At 37.0% G+C, this 25514-nt stretch overlaps 1 protein-coding gene across 5 annotated transcripts in view; it reads left to right on the top strand.

Annotated features, from left to right (window-relative positions):
- LOC132152150 (myosin-10-like) overlaps nucleotides 1-25514 on the top strand; it is a 72408-nt gene that overhangs the window by 26190 nt on the left and 20704 nt on the right. For 2 of the 5 annotated variants that reach the window (XM_059560883.1, XM_059560884.1), the window contains exons 4-17: nucleotides 3787-3814; nucleotides 11699-11801; nucleotides 13601-13630; nucleotides 14247-14264; nucleotides 17233-17325; nucleotides 19634-19697; nucleotides 20053-20151; nucleotides 20868-21011; nucleotides 21731-21826; nucleotides 22584-22702; nucleotides 23299-23451; nucleotides 24176-24349; nucleotides 24522-24695; nucleotides 25265-25379. In XM_059560883.1, the coding sequence (XP_059416866.1) occupies nucleotides 3787-3814; nucleotides 11699-11801; nucleotides 13601-13630; nucleotides 14247-14264; nucleotides 17233-17325; nucleotides 19634-19697; nucleotides 20053-20151; nucleotides 20868-21011; nucleotides 21731-21826; nucleotides 22584-22702; nucleotides 23299-23451; nucleotides 24176-24349; nucleotides 24522-24695; nucleotides 25265-25379 (1410 nt within the window). Of the gene's footprint in view, nucleotides 1-3786; nucleotides 3815-11698; nucleotides 11802-13600; nucleotides 13635-14246; nucleotides 14265-17232; nucleotides 17326-19633; nucleotides 19698-20052; nucleotides 20152-20867; nucleotides 21012-21730; nucleotides 21827-22583; nucleotides 22703-23298; nucleotides 23452-24175; nucleotides 24350-24521; nucleotides 24696-25264; nucleotides 25380-25514 lie in introns of all 5 variants that reach the window. The other 3 variants (XM_059560885.1, XM_059560886.1, XM_059560888.1) reach the window with 3 other exon arrangements.

Genomic DNA, 25514 nt, shown 5'->3' with positions numbered 1-25514 from the left:
ACTTTCGACCATAGACCTTGGTGCAGACGTTTGGTGGGCATTTGGAGATCTTTTTGAATATCCTCCAGACGTGTAGTAGCTAGAGGCGAGTGTTTGAAATGGCCGACGATCTTTCTACAATTCGCCAGTGCATCCTTCACACTTCTCTGTGACAGTAGCCCTTCATGCACCACCAGCTGGAGAGTGTGGGCGAAGCATCCCAAACTTGCTACATCCATCTCGTCCATGGCTTTCTTCATGTTGCTAGCGTTGTCGCGCAAAACAACATGAACGTTGGACTTGGGGATTTTCCATTTTACTAGCATCTCTTCAATTGCTTCGACAATTGATGTGCCAGTATGTGACCCTCGGAACTCGTTCGCGTGCAGCACTGCACTTCAAGGGATAAATGTTGTCTCTCTGTCCACCCAGTGTGACGTTAAACTTAGCAAAGACATGGGGCACACGTCGGAGCTCAAAATGTCTGTGGTAAGGCTGATTGCATGCACGTCTTTCAGCATACACAAAATGTGTTCTCTAACTGTCTCGTATAATTTGGGTAGCGCGGTTTCAGAAATATATTTACGACCTGGCAAACAGTACCTTGGCTCCAAATGCTCCATTAAGCGGCGAAATCCCACATTTTCGACGACAGAAAGGTGTTGGTCATCCAGGACAATAAACTCCACAATTTTGTTGGTTATATTTGTTGCTTTTTGGCTGTCTTTGGGGAATTTATCTCTTCGCTGGAAGGCAGTTTCCAGAGTTTGCTGCTGCAGGTCGTCCTTTTTTTAACCTTAGCTTTGGTGAATTCGTCGTGCTCTTTTAGTGTGACGCGTCTTCAAATGTTTAAGTTGCTGGTGTTGAAATTTGCAACATTCGTGCCACCCCTCGAAATTGCTTCTTTGCATATGTTGCATTTCGCCGTCTTACTGGTGGGAAAATCCACTGTAAAGTACTGCAAAACTGCCGACATGATGCGTTAACGTTAGCTCTATGGTTAGCTCCTTTTAAGGAGGAGTCAGGTGGTCAGTTCTTCTTCGCCCCTCTAAAACAACAGCGCAACTGTTTTAAGAGTGGTGAAGAAAAAATGTAAGCTAACGGAGCTAACAGTAAATCGATTAATATTTCTAATAAATTATATGGTTTAAAAAATTTTTTTTTTTTGCATATTTGTTAAACCTGTCATTATGTCCTGACAGTAGAATATGAGACAGATAATCTGTGAAAAAATCAAGCTCCTCTGGCTCCTCCCAGTGGTCCTATTGCCATTTGCAGAAATACACCGCTCCCGGTAAGAAACAACCAATCAGAGCTGCAGTCCGTTTAAATGCCATAATGTCAGTTGAAAACATTGCAATTGTGTTTTAAAACACAACAGCGAGCACCAGGAAACCATTTAAAGAAGCGCGTTCAGCGGTAGGGCTTGAAAACAAAAAAAAAATTCAATTGGTTAAATCCGAGCAGAATCGATATTTTAACCTTTCTGTTCCTGTGTTCCTCTGATATTATTACCGTTCAGAAATCGGTTCGCGTGGAAGAAATACTGGTTAATAACGTTATTTTTATTAAAACAATATTCTTTGCCAATAATTTGCCTAATAATAATATAATAATAATAAGTACAGCGTTTTCTTTAGTCAAAAAGAAAAGGAAAGAATAGAGATCTAACGTGAGTCAATAACCCGCTGCTGTTAGTCACAGCCAATACAGCATTATCTTTTCTAGATTTTGCCCGAATGTAGGCTACTAAAAAAAAAAACCCACACACATCAAGACATTAAAGACATCAAAGTATTTTAAAGATATTTAAAAATGTTTGCTGCATTGTTAAAAAACAACAACATCAACAAAAACACTTGTATAAGATTGCGTTTTGAGAGTGAAAAAAAAAAAAACTTAAGTCGTGGCTCAAGTTGCTTTTTATTAGCCCTATTACTTTCCGAAATAATGAATGCTAAAATGCCTGTAGTCTAAAGCAAAATGTTTACAAACATTATAAAAACAGTTATTAGTTTCTCTCTAAAACAAATCCTCTAAAGTTTAGGCTATGAAAATGTCAATCCAAAAACAAATTATTTACGGTGAAGCTGATATCTACCTCTCTCATTCGGCACAAATCCAAATGTTTCCATGTTCCTGACGTATCTGGATGCTAAAATATGATTTATTATATAGTGTTTGTACTTTCATCGACATAAAACATCATCCTTCACATCAGCTATATCAGCACAGTGAGGCGCGGTCACGCTAAACGCAACAAATTTTTTACAACGGAGCAGTGTAACTTTTTATTTGTTTCTTTAACTGTATTTTATTTTGAAAATGAACAGGCTTCAATATAGCAAAATTATGTTGTGTGTGCGCGATGGTCATACCAACGCTGGTTGGTTATACAGAAGCAAGAAATTATTCAAAGCTGTCAAGCTTTTGCTAAATAATTTAAACTATAAAGTTTTTGCAAAATATAGAAAACCGCTCTCTGCTGTTTCGTTGTCCTTTCAGAAAACTTTGGAACGTGTCACAATGAACTGTGATTTAGCACTTTTTTGTCTTTCGTTTCGTTAATCTGTCAAAATAATTTAAGTGAAATATATTTAGTGTATATGCCTATATTCCTTTTTATGTAATCCTATAGTTTTTCTGTTTTCTATTTTCATAGAAGGGCTGCAGGTGCGTGTGATCTGTTGAATTCATCTCACACTATCCACAGATAAATTCTAAAGGCGGTGCATTGTCATTGCGACTGACCTATGATGAGTTCACAGCTGAGCGGACATTTCACTTGTTAGCTTCAGCGTCACATTTGCATATGCTGTACTGCTGGAATTCGTGATTGGTTGACAGCAAATTTCAAATATTAAATGGAATGATAAAATAACATTATTAACCTGTTAATGGCCATTTCAAATTTTCAATTCTGTTCGGAATTATAAAATTAGATTTTTGTTTCTGGTTCTGTTCCTGTCAAAATTTTGTTTGTTTCCAGTTTTCATTTTCGTTCCTTGAACCGGTTCAGAGCCCTGTTCAGCGGTCTCCTTGCCGGAAAACAGTCACCAAAGTAAAATGATCTCAAATGGAGTGCTCTCTTCATTTTGTCAAATGATAATAATCACATCTATTCATTTTATAATCCTTCTACTAGCATTTTATTCAAACTAAACCACATTTAATTCGGGTGAGAAAGGTTTTTTTTTTTTTTTTGAGTGGGTTTTGTACATCCTGTCATACCGGTGACTGCGTGCCACTGCATATTTGCAGCATTAAGGTTAATGATTAATCGAATAATTGATCGTTAATTTAAGTATCTCTGGCATATACCCGAGGTGATAATTATCTGTTTGTGCCTTGGAAATTAAATGCATATGTAGGGCAGAATTTTGGTTGCACTGAAGCTGTTTACGAAGTTAGATTTGCAGACAAGTGAGGAACCTACTTTATTTTACGAGTTTTACAGATGTTTTTTGGCTTGCATTGTAGGCCAACACAGCATTTTCAGTTGGCACTCATTTCCATTTTTACTGAGCTGTCTTCCTTTTATGCTGTTTTCTTTCACTAAAACTTTGTTGAAAAGACAGAATAGTTATAAAATGCAGTGTTGAGTATATACAAACATGACAGCAGGTTGTAATAATAATATAAAACATAAGATGTGTCTTCTGTGTCTGATAAATCACTTTGTGGTGAAAGGTTTGTCTTTTGCTGTTTTAGGTACTTTTAAATGTCAAAGTGGATTGATTTGAATTAAAAGCTAAGGTGAACTGAACTGATAATGCTGACCCATTTTTCTTATCTCCTCTTTTGTAGATCGTGAGGACCAGTCAATTCTTTGCACGTGAGTAACCATTTTGTTATCTTTATTCAGCAGTTACCGGTTAGGTCAGTCATTCGGACCTGATGGAAGTTATGTCACGTTTCCAGTGCTGCACTGGAATTGGCTTTTTTGGAATCGTACAGCCATGCCTGAAAACACGAGTCATGATACTATCATTGTGGTATTAAATATCAGTACCTGCAGCTGTTTGGCATGTAGAGGATCTCACAGTGTGAGTCAGACCCACGGCAAATATTTCTAGTCAGCCTATAAGTATTCATCCATAGAAATTCGAGCTTTTGATGCATTAAGCCTGAATTATTGTCTTTGCACATTGTAAATAAGTAAACAGCCTCTCTCATGTCTTGGTGGCACTGTAATAGGTTATGAGAGTTGGTTTTAATATCTTCTCTCATAGTCGACCCCTTCTGACCTACTGATCACTGTAGCACATGCCATTCTGCACCCACTGTGAAGACATGATGTCCATGAAGCAAAAAACAGACACATTTAAGAGCTTTTAAAGACTGATTTACCTAGAGTTATTTTTTTAAACTCACAACACTTAAAGGGATAGTTCACCCAAAAATGAAAATTATGTTTATCTGCTTACCACCAGGGCATCCAAGATGTAGGTGACTATCTTTCTTCAGTAGAACACAAACCAAGATTTTTTAGCTCAAACCGTTGCAGTTTGTCATTCATATAATGTAAGTGAATGGGAATCACGGCTTTGAGTCATAAAACATACACAAACAAAACAAAAATGGTCTGTGCAAGAAACTGAACAGTATTTTTTATCGGTTTTTACCTCTTGATTCACTGCAATGTCTGAAGTATTGTTGCACGGGTCTGGGTTTTTTTCCAACCCACGGGTCCCGTTTTCATGAAATTATTTGGCCCGCCCCACAAATAAAGTAACATTTCTTTAACCGCCCCAACCCGACCCGCGGAGTCCACGGGTAATGAGACGACCTGGACATCAGGGACATCACTAAGGATTAGAGCCCGACCGATATATCGGCTGGCCGATATTATCGGCCGATATAAGCTAATTGCATTTAAATCGGCATCGGCATTTATAACGGCCGATGAAACATGAGAAACAGAGTCTCATGCTTCACTCATGTTATGAGTGTTGCATAGTGTGCCCACCAGAGGGAGCTCTGCAGCTCCAGAGTTAACAACAGCGCCAGAAGTCCACTACAGAACAAAGCGATCAGCCAAGCCACGGAGATGTAACTTACTGTTTTGACGGTGAGTCTGTCGTTCGTCATGTGAAATGATTGTAGATTTAGTTCATACCCTGTATATAAAAACTGTGTGGTAGTTCTAGCTAACGGTCCTATCATTATCACTTCTAAATATTCTGTAACATCACTTACAGCCGCTAATGCATTGCTATATTAGATTAGCCACAAAGCTAATACCATGTTTATCAGTGGAAGAGCGCGAACGTTAATAAGGAGGTCAAACTATAACGTTAGCGTTTAACTTATTCTTATTCTATTGCGGTGTGTTTCCCACATAATGACCGCGTAATTGGGCCTTTCACACAGGACGCAGTATGCACGGCGCTTGCCGCTGGGTTCAGCGTTGCCCTTCAGATACAACGCGATTTGCGCTGCGCTATGGCGTAGGTGGAGTTTTAAAAACGTTTAGCGGGAGCTCTTTCATAGTCTGTTCCTCCTTTCGGTCAGCAGCAAACATGTATCTGTCCCGTTGTATGAAGCGAGCGATAGCGCTAGTCCTGCTGATGAGAATTAAGAGAGAAGCAAGGAAGAAGAGGCTACCCTCAGGTCCAGAGAACAATTTGGTGAATTCAAGCTGGTTACGTTATTCTAACGCTAATAGCTTCCTTTTTAGCAGACCCCTTAAATGCTTGCTATTAACTTGTTTGAAGGTGGTTCTTCTCAAAATTGACAGCGGTGTGTTCATGACACTAACGTGAACCATTCAACTTCGAATTGATTCCGTAATCTTCCGGTAATAGTAGGCAAGACGATGTTCTGTGAGAGCAAATATAGTGTAGTTACAGTAACTACAGTAGGTGCGTCAGAAATGATTAAACCAGAGGGGACATGTAAATAAATGTGAGCTGAACAAGCGCTTTTTTTTTTTTACATAGTTTCAAAGCAGCTTTACAGACATAACAGGAAAATGTTAAAATAATATTGTTAAATATAAGTAGGTAATACCTATTGCTTGACAAATAAAAAAATATATATATTTCTCATTTTTGCCTATGTAGGAGATCCCAGTGTATTATTATTATAATTCTAATGATGACATGAGTAATGATACATGGTAATATTATTAATAGACATGCTTATTCTTTCTCTGTCTCTCTTTCTGCCTACAGATGGCTGAAAAAGGTGAATGCTGTAGCAGCAAAGTGTGGGGACTACTTCTGCAAATACTTTAACTTTAGTATTATAATTTATTTACAGTACACACACAGACTGTTAAAACCAGCTTCAACTGGAAGAAAGTAAAAGTGTGAAATGTTTAAAACCAGACTGTTTTTTGATCATAAAAAAATATATACTTTTGATGTGCAATTGTTTAGTAATTGAGACTGTAATCTAAGGCTTTTTTTTTTAACATAGTCCATTCTAGAAAATGGTTTATACAGCCCACATACATAGAACAGGCAGATATTTTGCTATTGAATGTTGTGTAAGTGCAGTTTATAGGAAATGGGTCTAATATCCAGATTATTTTTTAAATAAAAATATCGGCTTATAAATCGGCTCTTTTCAAGTTAATATCGGCATCGGCATCGGCCCCCAAAAATCCATATCGGTCGGGCTCTACTAAGGATGGGTACCGAAACCCGGTATTAAAATGGCCCCGGGGCTAAATTATGAAAGACCGTAGTATCAGTAAGATCTGACGGTATCGTTTCTGCTTTTGGTACTGGAGGGGAAAAAATTAATGTACTATGTATTTTTGCTTAATAATGTTATCGTGCACATTTTATCTCACCAAACATTTCTAATGTGCGATCATATTAAGACGTTTGTCTGTGAGATCTGCGAGATCTCTCATGCGCGCCGCGGAGGCTGTCTGTCAGTCACACACACACACACCACAACGCGCGCGGCGCACACACAGACATAACAGTATGAAAACTCCCGCTTAATAATAAAGAGTGACGATGGCGAAGAGATTTGCTTAGTAATGTTATCATGCACATTTTATCTTACCAAACATTTCTAATGTGCGATCATATTAAGACGTTTGTCTGTGAAACCTGCGAGTTCTCTCATGCGCGCCGCGGAGGCTGTCTGTCAGTCACACACACACACAACAAGAACGAGCGCGGCGCACACACACGCATAAGGGGCCGTTCACATATCACGTCTTTTGCGCGCTCAAGTTTGTTATTTCAAATGTAGGCGCGCGGTATGCGCGCTCATAATGGAAGTGCACGTGGTGCGACAAGCTCGTTTTTTCCAGGCGCGTCCGCACCGCATCGAGTTAAAAACATTTTCAGAGTTAAAAACTTTTCAGAATGCCAAGTGCACCGCAGGTCATGTAATCTCCTCACCTTTTCCGTAACAACGTTGAAAGCTCAGCCAAGATGAAGGAACAGCTGATAGCTGTATGTGGATTTTTAAATTAATTTATTAGCAGTGCTACTGCAAGCAGTTTTTAGTGCTGCAAATCCATTTATCCATTGCTGAAATTTCCGCGTCTTCATGGAGAGAGCAGGTCATGGTTGCTTAGCAATGGCAGACTACTCAGGAGCGCAAGTGCCCGAAGGCTTTGGGGAAAAAAATCAGTAAGCGGCGTGCCTAGCGTTTTCCACGCGTTTTTTTAGACGTGATATGTGAACAGCCCCTTACAGTACAAAAACTCATGCTTAATACAAAGAGTGACGATGGCGGAAACAGCAAAACGTTCCAAAGTGTGGTTATACTTGACTAGAGTTGATGCAGACAACGCTGGTTGTCATAAGTGCAACAAAATTTTTCATGTAAGGGCGGAAACACAAGCAATCTGTCAAAGCATCTTTCAAAAGTGCATTTTGTGCATACAGAGAAATGCAAAGTTTTCGACTGCCTAACACAACACAAAGTACCGATAAGAATACCGTTAAAGTACCGGACCGTTAAGCAGTATCGGTAAGAGTAGTAATACCGTTAAAACCTTAACGATACCCATCCCTAGACATCACGCAGGTTACGTTGCTACATAAGCCTTCATACTGTAACCTTATCAAAGAACTTAATACAATATGAAAATGGATATTCCAAATATTAAATATAGGGAATTGCACACAACATATATGGATTTTTTCATTTTGTTTTTAATGACCCGCCCCAACATGCCCCGCAAATAAATTGGCAATTTCTTTACCCGCCCCAACCCAACCGGTCGGTTACCTGCGTGGTCCGCGGGTTATGAGACGACCCATGCATCACTAGTCTGAACTATACTGAGCGCGTTCACGTCATCTTCAACCAGCACATGACGTATCATGACATGACATGACATGATTCTTCTTGCTTTATAAAGGTCCGAAGACTTATAAGTGCATTACCACCACCTATAGGAGAGTTCTGACATTGTGGTGATTCAGAGGTAAAAACGGTATAAATACTGTTCTGTTTCTTGCACAGACCGATTGTTTCGTGTCTTTACACATCAGTGTATCATCCTGAGCCACAGGGTTTAATTTGGTATGGTGTATGTTTTTTTGACTCTTAAAGCCATAATTCCCATTCACTTACATTATATGACTTACAGACTGCAACAGTTTGAGTTGAAAATCTTTGTTTGTGTTCTACTGAAGAAACAAAGTCACCTACATCTTGGATACCCTGGGGGTAAGCAGATAAACATAACATTTTCATTTTTGGGTGAACTATCCCTTTAAATTCTGTCCAGCTAGTCTTTTCTATAGAATATAAATGAGGAAAATTCATTTGCTTCAGAAAACTGAATATAGGGCACAAGTCATACACACTACTTTTATTATGCTTTTTATTATCGTTATTGGAGCATGAGATCCTTTAGTGTTTTACAGAATCTTCTAGTAAATTCTTACTAGTAGGTCTTGCTATATTTGAGCAACACAAGGATTACAGTTTTCTTCAGAATGGAATACGTTTTGAGAGGTGCTTTTAGAAAATAGACTGTTTATATGACATCTTAATCTCAATAATCTTTGGGAAGCAATGCATTTGGCAAAGATCATCTATTGTGTCTAATCATCTATTGCTGTAGCTGGGGTGCTTTTAAGGGTTTTAACTTTATTGAGAGAGTTTTATTGTGAGCTGTTCGTAATGTCAATGCATATAGTTTTTTTTTTACAAATTATTTTGTTATAACATATCTGTATTGTAAATGCATTTGAAGTTCTCAAAAAATACTCTGACATTGCATAAGTTGAATGTTTTATCTTAAGACAGACAAATGTCAGAAAAAAATAGAATCACTGAGTTGGAAAAAGGATAACCCCCTCCTGAAAACGACTTGTTACTCTTGTGGAACGCAAAGCTGATTTTTAGCTGTGTTCAGCTGTGGTCATTTTGATTGGCTCAGCATGAAAAGAGCTTTCCTGAAGCATTTCAGTCCTTGGTAGTGCAACTGAAGCAAACAGTCAACTATGGGTTGCCTGGCATTGTCAAAAGATCTCCGGGATAAAGTTGTGGACAGGCACAAGTCAGGAGATGTGATACAAAAAAATGTAAAGGCTTTATCAATGTCTAGAAGCACAGAGGAGTCTATTATTAAGAAATGAAATTGAATTATTTGGCCTCAACACCAAACAGTCTGACAGAAATGCAATACAGCTCAACATCCAAATAACAGCATTCCTACAGTAAAGCACCAATGTGTCCCTGAGCAAGACACTTAACCCCTAGTTGCTCCAGAGGCGTGTGACCTCTGACATATATAGCAATTGTAAGTCGCTTTGGATAAAAGCGTCAGCTAAATGAATAAATGTAAATGTAAATATTGCAAATTCAAGATGTGCAAAGTTAGTAGAGACAAATCCCAGCAGACTAAAGACTGTATTTAAAGCAAAAGGTGGTTCAACAAAATACTGACACAAGGAGGTGATCATTTTGTTTTGTTTTGCTGACATGTTGGTGTTATATTTTTCACTTGGATGTTATAAGTTGCACTGAGTAAATACAGTTGGATAAAACAAGAACTTAATTTCAGGCTGCAAAGCAACAAAATTTAATTTTTTTTAGTCTCTGTGTGTGTGTCTGTGTGTGTGTGTGTGTGTGTGTATTTATGTATATATATATATATATATATACTGTATACAGACATAGTTGGTGTGGTTTACTGTTTGCATGAGATTTTGATGTTATATTTCATTGATTGAAGCAGTAAGTGAATGACTTCAGGCCTTTTTTGAAAAACTTTGGCTGTCTTTCTAAAGACTTTTTATCCATTTATGGGCAGATTGGGGAGGAGGGCTGAGCGATATACAAAAAAAAATTATATCTCGATATTGTCAAAAGTTTTACGATATTCGATATATATCTCGATATGTTTGCATTTGCATTTAAATAATAAAAAATAAAACATGATTTTCTTTTGCCCATTAAAAAAAAAAAAAAAATCTAGACCAAGAGATCACTTTTTATTAAATGAATACATGTAGGCCTATATGTAACTGAAGCAGTGCAAATTAAGTAACAGTTACAGAAAGTGCATTCTGTCAACTTTTTAGTGCATGCAATTCACAATTTAAAATATGCAACTAGGATAAGCATTTTATTTTAATTTTTTTAACAAGTTTTTAAGCTAAGAACACAAGTCTGTCAACTGTCTGTGGTTTTAAGAAAAGCTCTGTGGCATGAAACTATGTTCCTACTGACACTAAAAACCCTCTTAGATGGGGAGCTAGTTGCTGAGGCACATAGCTATTTCTTATATATAAATATATATAAATGAATACCAAAGACTTTTGCATTCTCTCTGTCTATATTATGGAAACTGTTAAACATATCAGTGAAATTCCCCAATAGTAATTCCAAATGGCCATAGCCTATGTTTCTCTATTCAAACATCAGCGGTCGAGTAAGTGCATTTATTTTGCGATCACAAATGCAAACAATACAGTTGAGATCTCACGACAGAACACAGACCGGCTGAACGACGCTTTCATTAGATCGCTCAATTCCAGCTTGTTAGTGTTTTCAGATTATCGTCAGCGGCTCTTCCGCAATGAGGAGTGAGCACATGCGCATGGTTGCCAGATTGCTTAAAATAAGCAAACACCGGGCAGAAAATGTATCCTTGTAACAGTGGAGCTCTGATTCGGAGATTTAAACTCTTGTTATCTGGCAACCGCTATCATTACAGGTCTCGTAGTAGAGGGGCGTAGAGCAGTCAGCAGTTACAGGTTCCTTTTTTGGACATTCGGCGTGTTCTTTTGGGAAAGTATGCTTGAATTTGAAATATTCGATATTCCCGATATATTCAAATTGTACATCGTCGTCAAAATTATTCCGATATTATCGCTAATATTCGATATATCGCCCAGCCCTATTGGGGAGAATGTTTTTTTATCAGACCTGTGAAGAACAGTATTTCTTGCATCCATATCATTGTGTAAATTTATTGAAACAAATTATGTATGTCAGTAATATTATATAAGACTTCTAATGTTCATTTAATGAAGACCATTGTGTAATGCACCAGCACTATAGACCAAATTCCTCTCATCCAGAGTCCTAGCTGCTGCGAGGAACTGCAGCTGAAAAAACAAACAGCAGACCTATGTTACAGGATGCAGCCTGATGCTTAATTTAGGGTGTGGAATTCCAATGTGCATACATATCTACCAAATCTGTTGTGTTTTATTTTATTTGGGAATTTTATTATTGTAATGATAGTTTTATGTTTGCTTTTGATTGGAATTTTCTCTTGCAGAGGGGAATCAGGTGCTGGAAAGACAGAAAACACCAAAAAAGTAATCCAGTACCTGGCTCACGTTGCATCCTCTCACAAAGGAAAGAAGGACCACAACATTCCAGTGAGTTACCATTCTCTCTGCCATTCACAGACTCATTCATTTCAACCTTCCACCAATGATATACTGTAGGTGTGGAGGGAAGGATGTGTGGGCTTGCAGGTTAAAAACTAGTTAATTAGATGAAAAAGCAACATACTGTAACTACATATTTTCAGTTTATTATTTACATAAGATAACAGAATAGAAAAAAATTGAAGTCCTGAGTAACACTTAAAAAAAAGAGTGGGGTATAAAAAGAGTAGGATGCGATAAAGTTTGCAAAGACATCAGTCTAGTTATCCATCTTAGGCATCTTGACTTTCTTTAAGAGTGTTTTACAAATAGCTTGTTAGACAAATAGTCGGATTTGTTAAAACTATTCTGTACTGCATTTACAGTTGAAGCTCTTTAATGTCTTAAGTAATATGTCTTATTTTAAACACGTTAGTTATAATGACATCAGGGTGCTTTTACTGGAAGAGTAATTTAAACTAAATGAACATACATCAGTGGATAACATGCACTTGTATGTCATTGATAGTGTTGTGTGTTGATTCTAATGTTCTGATAACGTTGTCTAGATGATCATCTAGTAATAACTGCTGGCTCTTAACCGTGTGTATTACATGTGGGCCTATACTGAGAAAACATCTTTGTGGCTGCAGTGCTGGCCTGTAGTTTGCCATTCTTGTGCAGTTTTACCAGTCTCTTAATGTATGATAATGTATATTAACTTCAAAACTGTATGAAAGCATGCTGAAGAGTTTTACATGCTGTAGTCGTTGGTCTTAATGTATTTGCATGGCCAAATATATGCTACATACCAAAGGCCCAGATCTGTCCCATGGTCTAAGACAGTGGTCCCCAACCTTTTTAGCACTAAGGACCGGTTTAATGTCAGACAATATTTTCACGGACCAGGCTTTAAGGTGTGACAGATAAATACAACAAAATAAAATTATACTACTGGCATAAAAACTGTGGTATATTGTAAATATAATAATAAACATGAATCAGGGAACTACACTGCGACCAAAATGGTCGCATATGCGACCTTTTGAAATGCCATTGCGATCCAAATTTTTATGGAGTCGCAAATGTATCACTGATTATTTTTGTACCTACTTATGTATTATGCTATGATTTAACCCCATCTAACATCTAACCCCAGCTACAGCCCTGGGTTAAGGTACCAATGCACTGTGTGTACTGTAAGAAATAAAACAAGAAGACATGTGGTTTAAAAGATGCCAAGCACATCTGTATGCAATACAGTTACATTATTGTTCATTATTATCCAGAGCGGCTTACTATAAATAATTTGTGCGACCAAATCATGTTTTGCGCCAGTAACTGAAAAAGTTAGTAGCGCAAGTGCCACCAGTGGAAAAAGTTAGTGTAGTTCCATGTGAATCCACTGTGTATTCGTATGCAACTTTATTAGCAGCGTCCTCGTAACATCGTGCCAACAACATAACATGAATAACATCCTCCCTGCCCCAACTCACTTTTTTTCACTGATTCTGGTCGCTATAGTGACATTTAAACATGCCTTAAAAATAAGATACACCACAAAAATGAATATAAAATCCATGAAAATAACACAGAGCATCCAGCCTTTTTTTTTTTGTTGCAAAAATCCACTGCTCACGGCTCTTCTGGTCCAGTCAGCGCAGGGCTGTGCCAGTGTTGTTTTGTGTTGAAAATGTAAAAAATATCGATCCACGGCCCGGGGGTTAGGGACCACTGGTCTAAGACACTTGGAGAATGTGGCCCTGATGCCTTCTAACATATTACATTTGTTTATTATATACAAACAGCCAGAATCTCCTAAAGCAGTCAAACTCCAGGCAAGTTCTCTTTATGCTTTTTATAACTGCTTTGCTTGTGCATGCAAAACTAACCTGCTATGAAAACACCAATGGAATATAACCAGACCGAGGGGACATTTTCGGCACTTTAAGATATTTTTGATGGTTTTCTTTGAATAGTCTGTACTCATTTTGTCACATTTGCTAAATGGTTTTTAATGTATGCACGTTATCCTTAAAAATATGAAGGGTTATTTTCACCATCTTTAGTGCTGGATAAAACATATTAGAGATTAACCTAGTTAACTTGTCAAGATAGTTAGGGGCATAGTGATATATTCACATGATGGGAAATCTGACATTTTAATGTCATTTTCATAGTTGTATGGAAGTAAAAACCTGATCATGTTCAACCTGACCTGATATATAAGATAAAAAAATAACAGCAAATGAATGGTCACTATTGTTATTTAGACTAACAACATTCTAAACCAGCAAAAGCCTCACTCACAAACTGAGAGAGCGTCTTTCACATAAATTCACAACACATTTTGTTCCACTTTAAAATCACCCTAGCTTGTGTGTGTTTTTTCTGTTGTGTGTTCCCTCTATGTGACATTAACACCTCTGTTTCATGATAATTATTTGATGACAGAAGGGAATCCTGTTTTATGTGAGTAGTTTGTAGTCCCTTGTTTTATTCCTTTTTTAATATATATATCACACCATTCTTTGGGCATAGGAAACTGTCATTTTTGTTCATTTTACTCTATCATCTTTTATTTGTTTTTACTAGTGACTTTTCATTCTTCTGTATAACATCTGCTTGCTTAATTTTTTCTGTTCTCTTAGTTCTCTTCTGTTCCAATTTACTATACTTTTGAAGGTGATGTCAAGTAATTCACATCTATAAAACTTTACACTGTGCTGTATTTGCTGTAATTGGTCACAGTGTTGAATTCCCATTTCTAAAATCACATGTTACTCTGCTCCATCCGTGCAGTTGGAAAGTTCTGGAATGTCCATTTACAAAGAGCTCTGCTACAAAAAGGAGCTCAAATTCTAGTAGTTTTTGGCATACCTTCTATAATGGTGAAAATACCTTTCTGACAATCTTTTCTGCCCTTCATTTGCTAGAACTTGACATTACTCATGCAATTTTGTTGTACTACTTCAATAGTTAATTTATCATCTGTTTAGATGGGAGCAAAACTTGTTACAGCTTGTTTAAAGTTTCATCACTAAGGCTTTTAAAAAATTCATCATTATGACTTTAGTTTAGTTTATTCATCATTTAGACTTTTTTCTGTCTCTCAGATACACCCATTTATGTTTAAACAATTCAGCAAATATTCAACAGTTGTTTATATGCTATTTATAATTTTACATTTACATAAGCATGAAAACGTTAAAACTTTAAACGTCAAAAATCTCTAGACTATATACACTAATATTATGCCGTGATGTGTTCCTGTCTCGTGACAACAGCAAGGACAATGGGCCACCTGTCTAAACTTCCTATCAGGTGGACGTGGACAACACTGAGAGTGGCTAGAGGATGTAAGGGGATGGATGTCCCAGATTTGTTGCTCGGGGAGCTGTGATGCAGACTAGCTCTGGGGTGTGGAACAGTGGGGCTTTGGGCATCTGTCATTGCTAATTTGAGGAGTTCCTTTCCAACCCCCCAATGCCTGTATTTCAGGCAGTCAGTTAGAATTTGCACAAAAAAGCCTCTCATGGCTACGCAGGCTTTAATTAGGTTTGTAGGTTAGTGTATTTTTATTCCAACCAGATGATCTGCTTCTGGTTTGAGGGTCAAATGAATAGAAATGGATTTGCTATGGAAGCAAGCTGATCGTTGTTGGCCACACCATCTCAACAAAATACTGTGAATTAGGGCTGTCACTTTTTATTCGATATTCGAATATGCATTCGAACATGACGTGAAATATCCGTAATCTAATTATAAATAAAATATCAATATATTGATATCAAAATATCAAAATATAAGTTTTTAAAATGCCATGTGTAGCGCATTTTTTACAGTCTATTATTATTAGACAGTTTCTTTTTTATTTTATTCTTTGCCATCTTATCCAGTAGAGGGCACTCTAGACATATTGTAGCATAGGCCCATGACCAAAGCAAGCGAATAATAGCTAGCAGCCAGGCACGTCTGTGCACTCCGAACGTGTGTTCTCCACCGCGGGGAACATTGTAAATAAAAAGAGAGCCGCACTTAATCCAGATCAAGTTGATAGAGTGGTGTTTCTTGCAAACAATATTAAGAAATGAATTAGGCTAGGCTATATGCCTTACTCCTGTTGCTGTGGCACTTCATAAAAATTGATATTCTAAGTTGATAACCTGCTGTTTCAAACATTAAGTAAAAAATAATAATAATCCAGATAGTCCTGTTTATGACTGTTAAACATTTGTGATTGAATCTCCATTAGGGGCTGTTCACATATCGCGTCTTTTGCGCGCTCATATATGCGCGCTCATAATGGAAGCGACGTGGTCGCGACACGCACGTGGAGCTCAACTGCCCGAGCGCTTTGGAGAATGAGATAGCGGTGCGGGGCAAGTAGATATTCGAATATATTCGAATACATTGCATTATATCCGATATCAGTTCGAATTTGATTTCTCTCAAAAGTGACAGCCCTACTGTGAATAATGCTGTAAATAAATGGTATTTGTGATCAAGATGATATGGAACATTTAAAAGGGTAGGTTCAACCACAAATGAGCAGTCTATCATTAATTTCTCACCCTCATGTCGTTCCAAACTCGTAAGATCTTTGTTCATCTTCGAAACACAAATTAAGATATTTTTGATGAAATCCGAGAGCTTTCTGATCCTCCATAGACAGCAATGCAACTACCACATTCAAGGGCCAGAAAGGTAGTAAGAACATTGTTAAAATAGGTTTAACCTCAATTTTGCAAAGCTATGAGAATACTTTTTGTGCGCAAAGAAAACTAAAATAACCACGTTATTCAACAGTTTCTTCTCTTCTGTGACAGTCTTCGATGCGCCTTCACAACAGTACCATGGCGCATGCATTTGTATTCATTCCTCTGCTTGTAAACAAGGCGCAGCGCATGTGTGTTCTTGAACATGGTATTTGTGTTGTTGTCTATGCTGGGTCAGAAAGCTTACGGATTTCATCAAAAATATCTCAATTTGAATATGAACAAAGGTATTAGAGGTTTGGAACGACATAAGGGTGAGTAATTAATGACAACATTTTTGGGTGAACTAACGCTTTAAGTTTAGAGTTAGTCATCCCACTCCAACAATTATGCGAGTTAAAAAGGGGATGTTAAAAAGCCATTACTAATGGTACAGACTAACCCAAGGTGATCTGCAGTAAGATTTTCTAAGGTAAAATATGCTCAAAGGTTTGTAAAATACAAAAATGTTTATCTTTCCTTTCGCTCTGTTTTATTTCTGTTTGGTAGAACATTTTCACTGGGTTTCTTTTCAAGGTTTCACAAACATTATTTAATGTTTTTTAGTTATGCACACTTCCTTTGAACTTTGAAGTTCATTTTGTATCTGTTCTTTTATAAAACTTCATATAATCATATATTTTTATTATTGGTATTTCTAATCAGTGACTTGTGCATTACAGGGAGAGTTAGAGCGTCAACTCCTGCAGGCAAACCCTATTTTGGAATCCTTTGGGAATGCCAAGACAGTAAAAAACGACAACTCTTCACGCTTTGTAAGTTGGTCTATTAAGTCTGATCTGATTCTTCCACCTCTGTTTTTTGTACTGTAACATTACTTTAAAGGCTCTTGAAACGCTGTTTCAGCACCGTTTATTTCTCATCACAGTTTTAAAACATGCTGCTAAAGTGGAGAGGGAAGAGGGGAGACAGACAAAACAACAGCGTGTTTGGATTCAGACAGTTTTATTTCACTCTCATTGAGTTGAATCCGGCAATGCTTTCCACAGTTGCAAGCTGCAGTTCACTATTACATGGGATAATATGAACATGTATTATACATAGGGCCTGGCCGATAAACAATATCATATCGAATCATGATAATATTTATGTCGATAACAATGATAAGCTCTGGAAATTTTTACTCGATATAGATTAATCTATTAGCCAATTACACAGCAGAAATGAACATGATGGTAGGAGGTCAGCATGCAGCATTTAGTGAGGAGGAAAAAATGTGTGCATGTGACGAAAGTAAAAGCGAAAGTAAATATTGGATATTCATACAGAATTTTCTTTAATTCATTTAATATGCCACATTAACATAAGGAGTAGTCTAATGGAATATGATGACAGTATTTTTTTGGTGATTAAGCTATAACATTTGTGCATTTATACTAAATGCATGGTCATCATGGTCTAAATGTATGCTACTATGAAAGACCAATGTTTAATTGTAATAAATATTACAATTTTACCATAAGAAAGAGGCGGTTACAATTTCTACATGTAACTATTTTTGTTAATGAACATAAATTTACATCTGCATTCTAACTCAAGCGTCTAGTCTACTATAGTCAACTGTCATATTATTGTCATATTGTTAATATTGCAGCCTGCACTTCAAACTGTGCCATGAAAGTCAGGCAACACAACCCTGTTAAATGAACTTGAAACAATATCACCCGTTAGTACATGAAGAATCTCTTCAGAAAGTTTTTCTACTATTTTTAGGAAAAATGACTGGAAAAGTATAAAGAAGTCAAGAATGTGAAGTGTCTGTCATGTTCAGACAATAAAGAGTAGTTTAAAACCACAATTAATGGTCTGGTTTCTACAACTTTCACTTAGGAGAAAAAATATGCCTTTAAATTTGAAAGAAATAAAGATTGACATGTATCGTGATAATTATCGATATCAACTGAAATAAAAAAATTTTATTGTGATAACTTTTTTGGCCAATTACTTTGCGGTGTTTATGTAAGACATTTGATCGGTTGTGTCAGGAAGCCAATAAAGACCAGTAACACTCTCGGTGTGAAAAAATTGCGTGTTGGAAAATCAAGGTCTATAGAAAATATTTAAAGCCAGAATCTCAGAATTTAAACCGTCTTTCATAGGAAATCAACACATTTTGTAGTGAATAATTAATGTTAAAAAAGGGTGACAAAAACAGCGCAAAAAAAGCTCAAAATAAACCACTTAAATATGATGAATGCTGACATCTTCGTTCATATGCAACATAAATACCTCTGTTAAAACTTCAGAAAATTTAGTTTAGTGCTTCATTGCCACAACGTTTTATTACATTCTTGTTACAATTTGACAATGACATTTATACGTTTACTAATTCTGTTTATTATGTTACAATGACATTTATTACTTTTTTAACTCTGCATGTACTCTCTGGAAAGGGCAATCTAGGTACACACTCACAATCTGAAAGAGCTAAGCATCTGTCTAGCATCAGCTCCTCTCGCCAGCTGACTTACTGAGTTTTTGCTGGCATGCATTTAAGTCAGCAGAAAGCTTTTAAGCATACAAATAAATCGGCAGCCACAGAGGAATTTGTTTCTTCCTTTAGGTAATTATTTTGATGGCATTTGCTGCAAATAAGCATGTTTGTTAGCCTTTTACGCGTGCTTTAAGTACATATTTCTTTTAAGTAGAACTGTTTAAACATGTCAGTCACCTTTATTTATATAGCGCTTTAAACAAAAAAGATTGCGTCAAATCAACTGAACAACATTAATTAGGAAAACAGTGTGTCAATAATGCAAAATGATAGTTAAAGGCAGTTCATCATTGAATTCAGTGATGTCATCTCAGTTCAGTTTAAATAGTATCTGTGCAATAATTTGCAAACAAGTCAACGAAATCGCTGTAAATGTGCTGCATATCATGCATGCATAAGCCCTTCTGTTAAAACGGTAAAGAGACAACCATCTGTTCAAATGGATTCTTAGAAATGTTGACTGGGCCTACATATGATGATAGTTAGAATGCAATGGTATGGTTTATGAAGCATGACCAGTATAAGCATCATAGAAAAAAATACACCTCTGAATTTTTGTTTTTCCACAGGGCAAGTTCATCCGCATCAATTTTGATGTAACCGGTTACATTGTAGGGGCCAACATCGAAACCTGTATCCTGATCTGATAATCATTTCATTACATTTAAGCAATGCCACAAACAGCTGTAAGATCAAATTAAATTAAAATTTCTGTGTGTGTATTTATTTTTCAGCAGAAGTAAATGTATGCAAATTGATCTTTCATGGACTTTTGTAATAGTTAAACTACTTTAAACAGTTTTGATGGAAGTGTCAGAATTTTATTTTACAAATAAAAATCAAATCAAACTATTTAAAATATTTGTAAATTAGTTTTGATATTTAAATGTCACATTTAAGTGCACAAAAATCTGTACAGCTGTGATTTGATGTAAACTGAAAAATGAGCTGTAAAATGGACTTTGCTTGCCCTTGACTCCATCAAAAGATCTTCTTGAAAAGTCCAGGGCCATTCGCCAAGCCAAAGATGAACGCACCTTCCATGTCTTCTACCAGCTGTTGGCTGGTGCTGGAGAACATCTAAGAAGTGAATATTTCTATTTGCATGCTTTTAAGATCTTTAGTCAGTTTTTAGCAATGATCAAGTAAGTATCGCATAAGAAGCAAGTGACAGAAACGCCAAATAAAAAAAAGTAAAAAAAATCCCTTAGATGGTTTTTGACCTGTGAAAAAAGGGTTAATGTGAATAAACATAGAAATGGGACATAGAAATGTGTGCTATGGGACAACATAACCTGACTAACCAGTGGACCGATCTTGTTGCACATCATTTGTAATGTTGTTATGGTCATTCTTAAATGCCTGAGCAAAGTCTGTAGTCAAAGCATTTCTGTATTATTGAAAACCAAAACTGTCTTACACAACTGCTTTCCCAAACAGCAGCATCCACCTCCGAAAGCAATGACTGCATTTATTGTTTTGTTTGCTCGCTCTGAAGCACAAGTAATTTATTATATATGAAAATGATTATATTCAGTGGCTTCTCTTACTTATCTTAATGATATTTAGTGCCCGTGTTTCAGCAAGTGATGATTTTGGTTCTCTGACGCGTTGGATGGAAAAGGTGCTTATTCACAAATGTCTTATGTGATATTCCAGTTTTATGCATAAGCTAAATTTGCAACTTTGGATGGAAACCCAGCTGATGTGTGAAGGCATCAGAGTGATTATGGAGAATATGGTGCAGTCTGGTGTCTAGAGAAGATTGCAGCTGTGTTACTAATGCTCTTGTCGTTCTGGCAGCTGATCTACTCCTGGAGGGCTTCAATAACTACCGCTTCCTCTCCAACGGTAACATTTCCATTCCTGGCCAACAGGACAAGGACAATTTCCAAGAGACCATGGAAGCCATGCATATTATGAGCTTCTCCCATGATGAAATCTTATGTGAGCGTACAAGGAACAAACACGCATCTACTTTGTATATTTACAGCTGTTTTATACCTGCATACTAGTAAATCATCATAAAACACATTGCCTTCACTGTGGCATTCAAAATGGTCAGGGAATTTACAGTACAAGAGTCTCTTCTAGGCTCTCCATTAATGAGTGCAAAAATTGCTTACACATACATGATTTATTTTACAGATTTATATATAAATTAAACCCAAATGGATGTTTAAAGAAAGTCATTTCCATTCTCTTGATAAAATGTAATTATTATTGAAACTCAGTAAGTCATATTACCCATGAGTGAAACACTGCTCAAAATGTTGCAAAAACCAGGAGAGCTTACAGAACGGCTATTATTTTATTTCAGGTTATTTTATTGTTGAATTCTATTACATAACATTTACTTTTTAATTTGATGCCATTCAGAAATATTTGTTTTGAGGGCATAAATCTACCTGTTCAGTTTAATCATGTAGACCTCATTCTTATATCTGAATATATGAACCCTTAAAATGAAACAAAAAGTGATAAATATGGAAAAAAAGTTAATCAGATGTTATAATCATTTGACATCCCTAATAGGTATACAAGAATCAACAAAATGCTGGTTTTATATTGATTATAAGCCACACTGCAGGACATTGACCTTCCAAAAATATTTAATCCCACATACTGTTGACAGTCTTGTCCTTTTTTTGTTGTTTTCGCTGCAGCTATGCTCAAGGTGGTATCAGCAGTCCTGCAGTTTGGCAACATCGTATTCAAGAAGGAGAGGAACACCGACCAGGCCTCTATGCCAGAAAACACAGGTACACATCACATTTCAAAAATTCATAATGCCTTATTTTAGCACGGAGATAATGTTTCTTTTTTTCAGTAATGGAAATCTAATGTATTATGTGACGTACTTAAATAACTCTGTAAATCCTTTGGCAGTGCATTAGCATGAAAGTGTGTACAGTTTCCAGACTAACCTCCAATCTGCACCAGATGTTTTTGTGCAGTTCTCCTCTGCTCTGTTTTGACAAATTACCCATTGGACTTCTCTTGGGCTCCCATGATGACAGTTTGAATGGTTTTTAGATATGTTTCATATTAAAAGAAAATAACAGAATAGTTGTGCTAAGTTGCGTTAAATCAAACATGTTTATGTAAGAGCCCCAAAAATGACCGTTTTACCGTCATGATGCATTCCAGCAAGCTTACTCCACTGGCATTTTGATTAATTTGTTTTTATCATCACTTTCATCCGTTCAAGTCACTCACGACTTGAAGCTGTAAAGTTAGTCGCGCTGGTGGTCCTAAAGGGGTTTGTTTGGCTGCTAAATGGTATGTAAGGGTTTAGAAGTCAGTAAATTGCATTAACGACCTGACTTATTTGAAATACCTAATACTCATGAGCAAAAATGTCCTATAATAACTTCTCTCACCACCATTTAAGCTCATAGGGGACGCTTCTTAAATTCTATAAATCGACAAAGAATATCACCATTTTTGGTCAGCTTGCATTAGAGGACCATTTTGTGAACAACTGTGTGTGTGTGATTTTTTGTGTGTGTGTCTCAGCTGCTCAAAAGCTTTGCCATCTGCTTGGAATGAATGTCATGGAGTTCACACGTGCCATCCTGTCTCCAAGAATCAAAGTGGGAAGAGACTATGTACAAAAAGCCCAAACTAAAGAACAGGTAATAAACCATTAAGTTCTCCACTGTCTATCTGTCAGATCACCCACCCTCTGAGCTATGCAGCTTTTCATTAGTGTTTTAACTTTTGGAACCTGTCAGACCTGATTGTAGACCATTGCAGTCCTTTTGTTCTTTTCAAATTTCCTTTCTACCACTGTGTCCATTTACAACAATAGGCTGCTAGTCTCTTGTCATTAAAATGTCATTATAACTGTTCAGATTCTGCAGATGAGAAGTGTTTGGAAAACCTGTTTGGAAAATAATAAGTGCTATTGAATTTTCAATAACTTCCTCTAAAGGAATCTTTCAGGTTTTGCATACCATTTTTAGGGTTGGGTATCATTTTAATTTTAGCTATTCTGATTCTGCTTATCTATTCCAATTAGGAAAAAAAAAAATATTGTGTCCTATTGAATTCACGGTTTCTTGGAAATTTGGAACTGGTTCTAAAATAGAATTTTAGAATTCTTGATACCCAACCCTACTTTTGTATCTGTGTAATAATAGTGTGATCATATATTATGTTTCATATTTTTTCAAAAGTAAGGTGTCATATTTTTCCCTCTGTCTGATCCTGTCTCTGTTCTTCTGACTAGGCTGACTTTGCAGTGGAAGCACTGGCTAAGGCCACATACGAAAGGTTGTTCCGCTGGCTTGTTCACCGCATTAATAAAGCTCTGGACAGGACCAAGCGCCAGGGAGCTTCCTTCATTGGCATCCTGGACATTGCTGGCTTTGAGATTTTCCAGGTGCGGCTTCCTCTGATTTAGTGCTCAGCTGTCTCATAGATATTAAATCATAGATATTAATCACTATACTGCAACAAATCAGAGGTCACAATGATGCTAGGATTTTTTTCAAATGCAGGCAATTCTGTAGGTGTTGTTTATGAAAGGATATTGTTTAGGACAAGTTTTTATTTGTGTATAGTTTAACATAGATTTTAAGCATATCACATACCACAGATTTGGTGGGTTGCTCAAAACAATGATCGTAAAAAACAGCAGGGTTTCTATTGAGGGAATAAAAGAAAATACAACTTTTAGTACTTTTAATAACTGGTTGTTAAATTTTGTAAGTGTCATAATTTCAGATAATTAGACATGTATTAGTGATTACTGAAATGTAATTATACGATTAAAACAGAATGGGGGGAAAAAACAGAACAGAATTTTGAAGGAAAAAAATCATGGGGCCCTAATCATTGTGCCTTTAAGAAGGTTTCTTCCTTCAGGTTATGCTGGAGGATGTTGCTACCTTGGTGCTGGTGTGGAGATTGGAAAAGATGCATCTGCTTAACTGAGTTAAATAATTATGGTATTGTCAGGATGAAATAAAAAGAGATTGTCATGGATATCCATTGATATTGAAGATACTGATATTTGTTAAAGAATCAATTATGCCTGTTCTGGGACTATGTTATGGACAAAAGCAGTTTGATTATATTCTTTTGCCCTCTTCATCTCTTGGCAGCTGAACTCTTTTGAGCAGCTCTGCATCAACTACACCAACGAGAAGCTTCAGCAGCTGTTCAACCACACCATGTTCATCCTGGAGCAGGAGGAGTACCAGCGTGAAGGCATTGAATGGAGCTTCATCGACTTCGGCCTCGACCTACAGCCTTGCATTGACCTCATTGAGAGACCGGTGAGCTCTCACCTCAACTATGATAGTATTTGCCCTTTAATTCTTTGTTCTGAGTTGCTGGAAATGTTTTCTACACAGAGCATTTGTTACTGTGGAAGTAGAGAATTCTTTAAGTGCCTTCGTTTGGCTTTTCTTTCAATTGTTTGGATCTCTTTTGCGGTGCCATTCCCAGGCAAATCCTCCCGGTGTGTTGGCTCTGTTGGACGAGGAATGCTGGTTTCCAAAAGCCACTGATAAAACCTTTGTGGACAAACTGGTGCAGGAGCAAGGCACTCATGGCAAGTTTCAGAAACCACGGCAGCTGAAGGACAAAGCCGATTTCTGCATCATTCACTATGCTGGCAGGGTATGTCTGCATTCATATTTATGTATTTACACATAGCTGTTGGGTTCAGAGCTTGTACTTCAGTCTTGTGATGTTTGTAATAATTAAGTTACTTTTGTTACTGTTTAAAAGAAACCCGGAATACATCGTAACCTTAGGTAATTGGATTAAGTCAGGTCATACTGGCTTGCAGGGAAATGTTGTGTTGCTGTCTTTCTAGGGTAGCAGCATCCAGCTGTGGTATGTGCTAACCATAGGCCACATCTGTTTCAGATCAGTATGCTGTTTGCAATAGAAACTTGACACTTCTTGAAATGAGGAACTTGTGATATTTCTTTACCTTTGAGCTATGTTTGGGTTAAAAGCCAGAAAATTAGAGTTTGCTTTGTTTCCTGTTTGAGAAAAGTAAAAGAGTGCATTGATTTATACTTGACCACTTTCAGTAGATACATAATGCCATGCGAACAGCCAACAACCGCTGAACTGCAATACCTCTTAAATTAAACTTTCCAGATTGAACCAATCCTGGCTTAATTCCATCCTACCCATCTCGAGGTTGTTAATGTACCGTTTATTTCTCTCTTTTACAGGTTGACTATAAGGCAGATGAATGGTTGATGAAGAACATGGACCCTCTAAATGACAATGTAGCCACACTCCTACACCAGTCCACGGATAAGTTTGTGACTGAACTGTGGAAGGATGGTAAGCTGTTTTCTTCTCAAGTGCCTTTCAGATTCTCTGACACATGAAACTGTTTAACGGCTCGTTTTTATGGTTCTACCCTCCCGCTCTGAGAAGAAAGTGACTGTTGTTTTCAATCTTCAGTTTCACGTCTTG

This window comes from Carassius carassius, chromosome 10, assembly GCF_963082965.1.
Source record: "Carassius carassius chromosome 10, fCarCar2.1, whole genome shotgun sequence".
NCBI lineage: Eukaryota > Metazoa > Chordata > Actinopteri > Cypriniformes > Cyprinidae > Carassius > Carassius carassius.
The sequence above is the reverse complement of the archived record's forward strand: the minus strand, read 5'-3'. Positions and strand labels throughout refer to the sequence as shown.